Source organism: Panulirus ornatus, chromosome 9 (assembly GCF_036320965.1).
Source record: "Panulirus ornatus isolate Po-2019 chromosome 9, ASM3632096v1, whole genome shotgun sequence".
Classification (NCBI taxonomy): domain Eukaryota; kingdom Metazoa; phylum Arthropoda; class Malacostraca; order Decapoda; family Palinuridae; genus Panulirus; species Panulirus ornatus.
In genome coordinates, this window is record NC_092232.1 from 2,583,493 (window position 1) to 2,594,847 (window position 11,355).

General features: G+C 43.0%; 1 protein-coding gene across 1 annotated transcript in view; it reads right to left on the bottom strand.

The window, feature by feature from the left end:
• LOC139750148 (MAM and LDL-receptor class A domain-containing protein 1-like) overlaps positions 1–11,355 on the bottom strand; it is a 308,596-nt gene that overhangs the window by 97,169 nt on the left and 200,072 nt on the right. The window contains 2 exon segments of the mRNA XM_071664474.1: positions 770–922; positions 1,157–1,383. Of these exon segments, the coding sequence (XP_071520575.1) occupies positions 770–922; positions 1,157–1,383 (380 nt within the window).

Here is an 11,355-nt window from a genome sequence, read left to right on the forward strand (position 1 = left end):
CCAAATTAAGGGAGGAAGGATGAAATGAAAAAGATTTTGAGCGATCGGGGCCTGAACAGGCAGGGGGGGGGGGGGGGTGAAAGGCTTGCCCAGGATAGAGTAAATTGAAGCGATATTTTACACAGCGGTCGACGTGTTGTCAATGGATTGAATCAGGGAATGTGAAGATGCCGGGGGAAACCAAGGAAAGGTTTCTAGGGCCTTATTGTGGATAAGACACTGCACATGACAGCTGGAGAATATATGTGAGCGAATGCGGCTTTTCTGCGTTTGTTCCTGGCGTAAGGTCACTAATGGAAATAGCGATCAAGTAAGAAAAAAAACCTTTCTAGCATATTCCCAGGGACTCTTGTGAGAGTAATTACTGTGTGTATTACAAACTGAAAATTTATAATTCAGTTATGTTTCTTCTAATTCCCTGAATGTCTCAATCTACATTACAACCATATATAATCAACAGCATGTCTAATTTGTTATATATTACTGTATCATTAATCTTGAAAAGCCTAATATACAAGATCACTCTGTGCAGATTAATGGCTCAGTGAGCAGAGTCATCACTACCTTTGCTTGAAAAAGTTAGGTTTCAGTTGGGCTGGTTAACCTCCAACTTATAAACTTTACAATAATCTTCACATCAAACGTTGATCATATATAAATACTTGTTTTATTGATCATTCGGTGGTGTATATATGGCATGGTACCATCATGAGTGATGAAAGTCTGATGATATAACTAACAACACCACCGAAATATACCAGACACTAACCAGTATTGTCATCGTCGGACTCTTGACTCCAGTCACACAAATCGTCTTCCTCAAGACTACACAAGGGAAAGAAAGCTTCACAGTTGTGTTCATCACTGAGGTCACCACAGTCGTTGGTATTATCACACACGAACTCAAGTGGAACACATATACCTGAAACATTTTCATGCAGGTCATATGTAGTAGGATACATAGTCAGGGAAGTTGTGGATGACTCATGAAACACTTCAGAGAAACATATTTTCACAATTGTTATGTCAAGTATTCCAAAACATGTAATCCTTTATAATCAAGAACTGAAAAACATTTTAATCTTGATGCAAAGTAACCCTGATATGAAAAGTATATTCAAATGAAGAAGAAAGACATTCAAAACCATAATTTTACCTGTTTCTGTACACTTCATATAATAAGTGGGGCATTCTTCAGTTGAGGATGGTAGAGAACATCCAGTGAAGGTGATGTCGTCAATAGTAAGGTCAGAAGGTGCTGCACTGGTCTGACCATCAACTTGGACAATAAATTCTCCTACCCAGTCTGAAAACGAGCACTCATAATTGGCAGTGACCTCTACCTCATACATATATCCAAAAAAGCGTTGGGAGCGTTGAAGAATGTGTGGAAGGCGAGAAAGCTATCTCAGAGAGCAAAAATGGGTATGCTTGAAGGAAAATAGTTCCAACAATGTTATATGGTTGCGAGGCGTGGGCTATAGATAGAGTTGTGCGGAGGAGGGTGGATGTGTTGGAAATAACATGTCTGAGGACAATATTTGGTGTGAGGTGGTTGATCGACGAAGTAATGAAAGAGTAAGAGAGATGTATGGTAATGAAAAGAGTTAGGTTGAGAGAGCAGAAGAGGGTATATCGAAATGGTTTGGTCATATGGAGAGAATGAGTGAGGAAAGATTGACAAAGAGGATATATGTGTCAGAGGTGAAGGGAACGAGAAGTGGGAGACCAAATTGGAGGTGGAAGAATGGAGTGAAAAATATTTTGAGCGATCGGGGCCTCAACAAACAGGAGGGTGAAAGGCGTGCAAGGAATAGAGTGAATTGGAACGATGTGGTATACTGGGGTCGACATGCTGTCAATGGATTGAACCAGGGCATGTGAAGCATCTGGGATAAACCATGGAAAGTTTTGTGGGGCCTGGATGTGGAAAGGGAGCTATGGTTTCGGTGCATTACACATGACAGCTAGAGACTGAGTGTGAGCGAATGTGGCCTTTGTTGTTTTTTCCTATCGCTACCACACGCGCGCACGGGGGATAGGGGATTATTTCGTGTGGCGGGGTAGCGACGAGAATGGATGAAGGTAACAAGTGTGAATATGTACATGTGTATATATGTATATGTCTGTGTAAGTATATGTATGTATACGTTGAAATGCATAGGTATGTATATGTGCGTGTGTGTTGGTTTATGTACATACATGTGTATGTGGGTGGGTTGGGCTATTCTCTCGTGTTTCAATGCACTACCTCGCTAACGCAGGAGAGAGCGACAAAATTGTTTAATTTGTTTATGGATGGGGATGTTAGGGAGGTGAATGCAAGAGTTTTAGAGAGAGGGGCAAGTATGCAGTCTGTTGTAGATGAGAGGGCTTGGGAAGTGAGTCAATTGTTGTTCGATGATGATACAGCGCTGGTGGCTGATTCGGGTGAGAAACTGCAGAAGCTGGTGTCTGAGTTTGGTGAAGCGTGTGAAAGAAGAAAGCCGAGAGTAAATGTGAATAAGAGCAAGGTTCAGTAGGGTTGAGGGAAAAGAAAATTGGGAGGTGTGTTTGATTGGAGAAAGACTGGAGGAAGTGAAGTGTTTTAGATATCTAGGAGTGGATTTGGCAGCAGATGGAACCATGGAACTGGAAGAGAGTCACAGGATGGCGGAGGGGGCGAAGGTTCTGGGAGCGTTGAGGAATGTGTGGAAGGCGAAAACGTTATCTTGGAGAGCAAAAATGGGTATGCTTGAAGGAATAGTGGTTTCAACAATGTTATATGGTTGTGAGGCATGGGCTATAAATAGGGTTGTGCGGAGGAGGGTGGATGTGTTGGAAATGAGATGTTTGAAGACAAAATGTGGTGTGAGGTGGTTTGATCCAGTAAGCAATGAAAGGGTAAGAGAGGTATATACTAATAAAAAGAGTTAGGTTGAGAGAGCAGAAGAGGGTGTATTGAAATGGTTTGGTCAGATGGAGAGAATGGGTGAGGAAAGATTGACAAAGAGGATATATGTGTCAGAGGTGGAGAGAACAAGGAGAAGTGGGAGACCAAATTGGAGGTGGAAGGATGGAGTGAAAAGGATTTTGAGCGATCGGGGCCTGAACATACAGGAGGGCGAAAGACACGCAAGGAATAGAGTGAATCTTAACGATGTGGTATTCCGGGGTCGACGTGCTGTCAGTGGATTGAACCAGGGCATATAAAGCGTCTGGGGTAAACCATGGAAAGTTTTGTCGGGCCTGGATGTGGAAAGGGAGCTGTGGTTTCGGTGCATTACACATGACAGCTAGAGACTGAGTGTGAACGAATGTGGGCTTTGTTGCCTTTTCTTAGCGCTACCTCGCGCGCATGCGGGGGGGGAGGGGGTTGTCATTTCGTGTGTGGCGGGGTGGCGACGGGAATGAATAAAGGCAGCAAGTATGAATTATGTACATGTGCATATATGTACATGTCTGTGTATGTATATATATGTATACGTAGAAATATATAAGTATGTATATGTGCGTGTGTGGACGTATATGTATATACATGTGTATGTGGGTGGGTTGAGCCATTCTTTCGTCTGTTTCCTTGCGCTACCTCGCTAACGCGGGAGACAGCGACAAAGTATAATAAAACAGTCCATTGTTAAGAGCACGAGTTGAACTGTCTACCGAGAATGGTTAGCTGACGACGGCGTAGCCACCTGACCACTGATGAAGTCATGTTCTGGAGCTGTGGCAGATGAGCAAGAGATCAGTGTGCGCCTACCTCACACGAGGAGTATGTTCAGAATAATATCATGACATTGATACTAACAAATACGTGTCCCATATTTCCTTTGGTTAAACATATGTTGGAATTAGGCACCGAAGTGCCTTTAGACAGTAGACAGGCAAGCACACGTCTTATCTTGCTTGCAAAGCCAGCTCTAGAGGCTTAGATTTCCGGGCATCGGTGTTTAAGCGGTTAGGCCGTCCGCTTACTGATTCGGTAGCTCAGTTTCAGTTTCCGGCGGGCAATGGAAAAATCATATATATATATATATATTGTTTTTTCGTATATTGCGCTTTGTTGCCGTCTCCCGCGTCAGCGAGGTAGCGCCAGGAAACAGACGGAAAAAGACCCATCCGCTCATATACACAATTATATAAATACACGTACATATATATATATATATATATATATATATATATATATATATATATATATATATATATATATTTTCTTTTTTATACTTTGTCGCTGTCTCCCGCGTTTGCGAGGTAGCGCAAGGAAACAGACGAAAGAAATGGCCCAACCCACCCCCATACAGATGTATATACATACGTCCACACACGCAAATATACATACCTACACAGCTTTCCATGGTTTACCCCAGACGCTTCACATGCCTTGATTCAATCCACTGACAGCACGTCAACCCCGGTATACCACATCGCTCCAAATCACTCTATTCCTTGCCCTCCTTTCACCCTCCTGCATGTTCAGGCCCCGATCACACAAAATCTTTTTCACTCCATCTTTCCACCTCCAATTTGGTCTCCCTCTTCTCCTCGTTCCCTCCACCTCCGACACATATATCCTCTTGGTCAATCTTTCCTCACTCATTCTCTCCATGTGCCCAAACCACTTCAAAACACCCTCTTCTGCTCTCTCAACCACGCTCTTTTTATTTCCACACATCTCTCTTACCCTTACGTTACTCACTCGATCAAACCACCTCACACCACACATTGTCCTCAAACATCTCATTTCCAGCACATCCATCCTCCTGCGCACAACTCTATCCATAGCCCACGCCTCGCAACCATACAACATTGTTGGAACCACTATTCCTTCAAACATACCCATTTTTGCTTTCCGAGATAATGTTCTCGACTTCCACACATTCTTCAAGGCCCCCAGAATTTTCGCCCCCTCCCCCACCCTATGATCCACTTCCGCTTCCATGTTTCCATCCGCTGCCAGATCCACTCCCAGATATCTAAAACACTTCACTTCCTCCAGTTTTTCTCCATTCAAACTCACCTCCCAATTGACTTGACCCTCAACCCTACTGTACCTAATAACCTTGCTCTTATTCACATTTACTCTTAACTTTCTTCTTCCACACACTTTACCAAACTCAGTCACCAGCTTCTGCAGTTTCTCACATGAATCAGCCACCAGCGCTGTATCATCAGCGAACAACAACTGACTCACTTCCCAAGCTCTCTCATCCCCAACAGACTTCATACTTGCCCCTCTTTCCAAAACTCTTGCATTTACCTCCCTAACAACCCCATCCATAAACAAATTAAACAACCATGGAGACATCACACACCCCTGCCGCAAACCTACATTCACTGAGAACCAATCACTTTCCTCTCTTCCTACACGTACACATGCCTTACATCCTCGATAAAAACTTTTCACTGCTTCTAACAACTTTCCTCCCACACCATATATTCTTAATACCTTCCACAGAGCATCTCTATCAACTCTATCATATGCCTTCTCCAGATCCATAAATGCTACATACAAATCCATTTGCTTTTCTAAGTATTTCTCACATACATTCTTCAAAGCAAACACCTAATCCACACATCCTCTACCACTTCTGAAACCACACTGCTCTTCCCCAATCTGATATTCTGTACATGCCTTCACCCTCTCAATCAATACCCTTCCATATAATTTACCAGGAATACTCAACAAACTTATACCTCTGTAATTTGAGCACTCACTCTTATCCCCTTTGCCTTTGTACAATGGCACTATGCACGCATTCCGCCAATCCTCAGGCACCTCACCATGAGTCATACATACATTAAATAACCTTACCAACCAGTCAACAATACAGTCACCCCCTTTTTTAATAAATTCCACTGCAATACCATCCAAACCTGCTGCCTTGCCGGCTTTCATCTTCCGCAAAGCTTTCACTACCTCTTCTCTGTTTACCAAATCATTTTCCCTAACCCTCTCACTTTGCACACCACCTCGACCAAAACACCCTATATCTGCCACTCTATCATCAAACACATTCAACAAACCTTCAAAATACTCACTCCATCTCTTTCTCACATCACCACTACTTGTTATCACCTCCCCATTTGCGCCCTTCACTGAAGTTCCCATTTGCTCCCTTGTCTTAGGCACTTTATTTACCTCCTTCCAGAACATCTTTTTATTCTCCCTAAAATTTAATGATACTCTCTCACCCCAACTCTCATTTGCCCTTTTTTTCACCTCTTGCACCTTTCTCTTGACCTCCTGTCTCTTTCTTTTATACATCTCCCACTCAATTGCATTTTTTTCCCTGCAAAAATCGTCCAAATGCCTCTCTCTTCTCTTTCACTAATACTCTTACTTCTTCATCCCACCACTCACTACCCTTTCTAATCAACCCACCTCCCACTCTTCTCATGCCACAAGCATATTTTGCGCAATCCATCACTGATTCCCTAAATACATCCCATTCCTCCCCCACTCCCCTTACTTCCATTGTTCTCACCTTTTTCCATTCTGTACTCAGTCTCTCCTGGTACTTCCTCACACAGGTCTCCTTCTCAAGCTCACTTACTCTCACCACCCTCTTCACCTCAACATTCACTCTTCTTTTCTGAAAACCCATACAAATCTTCACCTTAGCCTCCACAAGATAATGATCAGACATCCCTCCAGTTGCACCTCTCAGCACATTAACATCCAAAAGTCTCTCTTTCGCACGCCTGTCAATTAACACGTAATACAGTAACGCTCTCTGGCCATCTCTCCTACTTACATAAGTATACTTATGTATATCTCGCTTTTTAAACCAGGTATTCTCAATCATCAGTCCTTTTTCAGCACATAAATCTACAAGCTCTTCACCATTTCCATTTACAACACTGAACACCCCATGTATACCAATTATTCCCTCAACTGCCACATTACTCACCTTTGCATTCAAATCACCCATCACTATGACCCGGTCTCGTGCATCAAAACCACTAACACACTCATTCAGCTGCTCCCAAAACACTTGCCTCTCTTGATCTTTCTTCTCATGCCCAGGTGCATATGCACCAATAATCACCCACCTCTCTCCATCAACTTTCAGTTTTACCCATATTAATCGAGAATTTACTTTCTTACACTCTATCACATACTCCCACAACTCCTGTTTCAGGAGTATTGCTACTCCTTCCCTTGCTCTTGTTCTCTCACTAACCCCTGACTTTACTCCCCAGACATTCCCAAACCACTCTTCCCCTTTGCCCTTGAGCTTCGTTTCACTCAGAGCCAAAACATCCAGGTTCCTTTCCTCAAACATACTACCTATCTCTCCTTTTTTCACATCTTGGTTACATCCACACACATTTAGGCACCCCACTCTGAGCCTTCGAGGAGGATGAGCACTCCCCGCGTGACTCCTTCTTCTGTTTCCCATTTTAGAAAGTTAATACAAGGAGGGGAGGATTTCTGGCCCCCCGCTCCCGTCCCCTCTAGTCGCTTTCTACGACACGCGAGGAATACGTGGGAAGTATTCTTTCACCCCTATCCCCAGGGATAATATACATATATATATACATATACACATACACACACATACACATACATACACACATATACACACACACACACATACATATATATACATATGAGAAATGTAAGAAACAATTTAGAAAACTGAAACTTCTAGCTTGAAATGAATATATATATATATATATATATATATATATATATATATATATATATATATATATATATATATATATATATATATACATATATATATATACATATATATATATATATATATATATATATATATATATATATATATATATATATATATATATATATAGGTACAGTAGGGTTGAGGGTCAAGTCAATTGGGAGGTAAGTTTGAATGGAGAAAAACTGGAGGAAGTGAAGTGTTTTAGATATCTGGGAGTGGATCTGGCAGCGGATGGAACCATGGAAGCGGAAGTGGATCATAGGGTGGGGGAGGGGGCGAAAATTCTGGGGGCCTTGAAGAATGTGTGGAAGTCGAGAACATTATCTCGGAAAGCAAAAATGGGTATGTTTGAAGGAATAGTGGTTCCAACAATGTTGTATGGTTGCGAGGCGTGGGCTATGGATAGAGTTGTGCGCAGGAGGATGGATGTGCTGGAAATGAGATGTTTGAGGACAATGTGTGGTGTGAGGTGGTTTGATCGAGTGAGTAACGTAAGGGTAAGAGAGATGTGTGGAAATAAAAAGAGCGTGGTTGAGAGAGCAGAAGAGGGTGTTTTGAAGTGGTTTGGGCACATGGAGAGAATGAGTGAGGAAAGATTGACCAAGAGGATATATGTGTCGGAGGTGGAGGGAACGAGGAGAAGAGGGAGACCAAATTGGAGGTGGAAGGATGGAGTGAAAAAGATTTTGAACGATCGGGGCCTGAACATACAGGAAGGCGAAAGGTATGCAAGGAACAGAGTGAATTGGAACGATGTGCTATACTGGGGTCGACGTGCTGTCAGTTGATTGAACCAGGGCATGTGAAGCGTCTGGGGATAAACCATGGAAAGTTTTGTGAAGCCTAGATGTGAAAAGGGAGCTGTGGTTTCGGTGCATTACACATGACAGCTAGAGACTGAGTGTGAACGAATGTAGCCTTTGTTGCCTTTTCCTAGCGCTACCTCGCGCGCGTGCGGAGGGAGGGGGGTGTCATTGCATGTGTGGCGGGGTAGCGACGGGAATGAATAAAGGCAGCAAATATGAATTATATACATGTGTATATATGTATATGTATATATGTGTATGATGGCCAGAGAGCGTTATTGGATTACTTGTTAATTGATAGGCGCGCGAAAGAGAGACTTTTGGATGTTAATGTGCTGAGAGGTACAACTGGAGGGATGTCTCATCATTATCTTGTGGAGGCGAAGGTGAAGATTTGTAGAGGTTTTCAGAAAAGAAGAATGTTGGGTTTAAGAGAGTGGTGAGAGTAAGCTTGGGAAGGAGACTTGTGTGAGGAAGTACCAGGAGAGACTGAGTACAGAATGGAAAAAGGTGAGAACAAAGGACGAAAGGGGAGTGGGGGAGGAATGGGATTTATTTAGGGAAGCAGTGATGGCTTGCGCAAAAGATCTTGTGGCATGAGAAGCGTGGAAGGTGGGCATATCAGAAAGGGTTGTGAGTGGTGGGATGAAGAAGTAAGATAATTAGTGAAAAAGAAGAGAGAGGCATTTGAACGATTTTTGCAGGGAAATAATGCAAATGACTGGGATATGCATAAAAGAAAGAGGCTGGAGGTCAAGAGAAAGGTGCAAGAGGTGAAAAAGAAGGCAAATGAGAGTTGGGGTGAGAGAGTATCATTAAATTTTGGAAGGATGTAAATAAAGTGCGTAAGACAAGGGAACAAATGGGAACATCAGTGAAGGAAGCCAATGGGGAGATGATAAAAAGTAGTGGTGATGTGAGAAGGAGATGTAGTGAGTATTTTGAAGGTTTGTTGAATGTGTTTGATGATAGAGTGGCAGCTATAGGATTTTTTGGTCGAGGTGGTGTGCAAAGTGAGAGGGTTTGGGAGAATGGTTTGGTAAAGAGAGAAGAGGTAGTAAAAGCTTTGTGGAAGATGAAAGCCGGCAAGGCAGCGGGTTTGGATGGTATTGCAGTGGAATTTATCAAAAAAGGGGGTGACTGTATTGTTGACTGGTCGGTAAGGTTATTTAATGTATGTATGACTCATGATGAAGTGCCTGAGGATTGGCGGAATGCTTGCATAGTGCCATTGTACAAAGGCAAAGGGGATAAAAGTGAGTGCTCAAATGTTAGAGGTATAAATCTGTTGAGTATTCCTGGAAAACTATATGGGAGGGTATTGACTGAGAGGGTGAAGGCATGTACAGAGCACCAGATTGGGGAAGAGCAGTGTGGTTTCAGAAGTGGTAGAGGATGTGTGGATCTGGTGTTTGCTTTGAAGAATATATGTGAGAAATACTTAGAAAAGCAAATGGATTTGTATGTAGCATTTATGGATCTGGAGAAGGCATATGATAGAGTTGATAGAGATGCTCTGTGGAAGGTATTAAGAATATATGGTGCGGGAGGCAAGTTGTTAGAAGCAGTGAAAAGTTTTTATCGAGGATGTAAGGCATATGCACGTGTATGAAGAGAGGAACATAACTGATTCTCAGTGAATGTTGGTTTGCGGCAGGGGTGCGTGATGTCTCCACGGTTGTTTAATTTGTTTATGGATGGTGTTGCTAGGGAGGTGAATGCAAGAGTTTTGGAAAGAGGGGCAAGTATGCGGTATGTTGTGGATGAGAGAGCTTGGGAAGTGAGTCAGTTGTTGTTCGCTGATGATAAGCGCTAGTGGCTGATTCGGGTGAAAAACTGCAGAAGTTTGGTAAAGTGTGTGAAAGAAGAAAGCTGAGAGTTAGTGTGAATAAGAGGAAGGTTATTAGGTACAGTAGGGTTGAGGTACAAGTCGATTGGGAGGTAAGTTTAAATGGAGAAAAACTGGAGGAAGTGAAGTGTTTTAGATATCTGGGAGTGGATTTGGCAGCGGATGGAACCTTGGAAGCGGAAGTGAATCATAGGGTGGGGGAGGGGGCGAAAGTTCTGGGAGAGTTGAAGAATGTGTGGAAGTCGAGAACGTTAGCTTGGAAAACAAAAATGGGTATGTTTGAAGGAATAGTGGTTCCAACAATGTTATATGGTTGCGAGGCGTGGGCTATAGATAGCGTTGTGCGCAGGAGGGTGGATGTGCTGGAAATGAGATGTTTGAGGACAATATGTGGTGTGAGGTGGTTTGATCGAGTAAGTAATGAAAGGGTAAGAGAGATGTGTAGCAATAAAAAGAGCGTGGTTGAGAGAGCAGAAGAGGGTGTTTTGAAATGGTTTCGTCTCATGGAGAGAATGAGTGAGGAAAGACTGACAAAGAGGATATATGCGTCAGAGGTGGAGGGAACGAGGAGAAGTGGGAGACCAAAATGGAGGTGGAAAGATGGAGTGAAAAAGATTTTGAGTGATCGGGGCCTGAACATGCAGGAGGGTGAAAGGCGTGCAAGGAATAGAGTGAATTGGAACGATGTGGTATACCGAGGTCGACGTGCTGTCAATGGATTGAACCAGGGCATGTGAAGCGTCTGGGGTAAACCATGGAAAGTTTTGTAGGGCCTGGATGTGGAAAGGGAGCTGTGGTTTCGGTGCATTATACATGACAGCTAGAGACAGTGTGAACGAATGGGGCCTTTGTTGTCTTTTCCTAGCGCTACCTCGCGCACATGCGGGGGGAGGGGGTTGTTAATCCATGTGTGGTGGGGTGGCGACGGAAATGAATAAGGGCAGACAGTATGAATTATGTACATGTGTATTTATGTATATGTCTGTGTGTGTATATATATGTATACGCTGAGATGTAGAGGTAT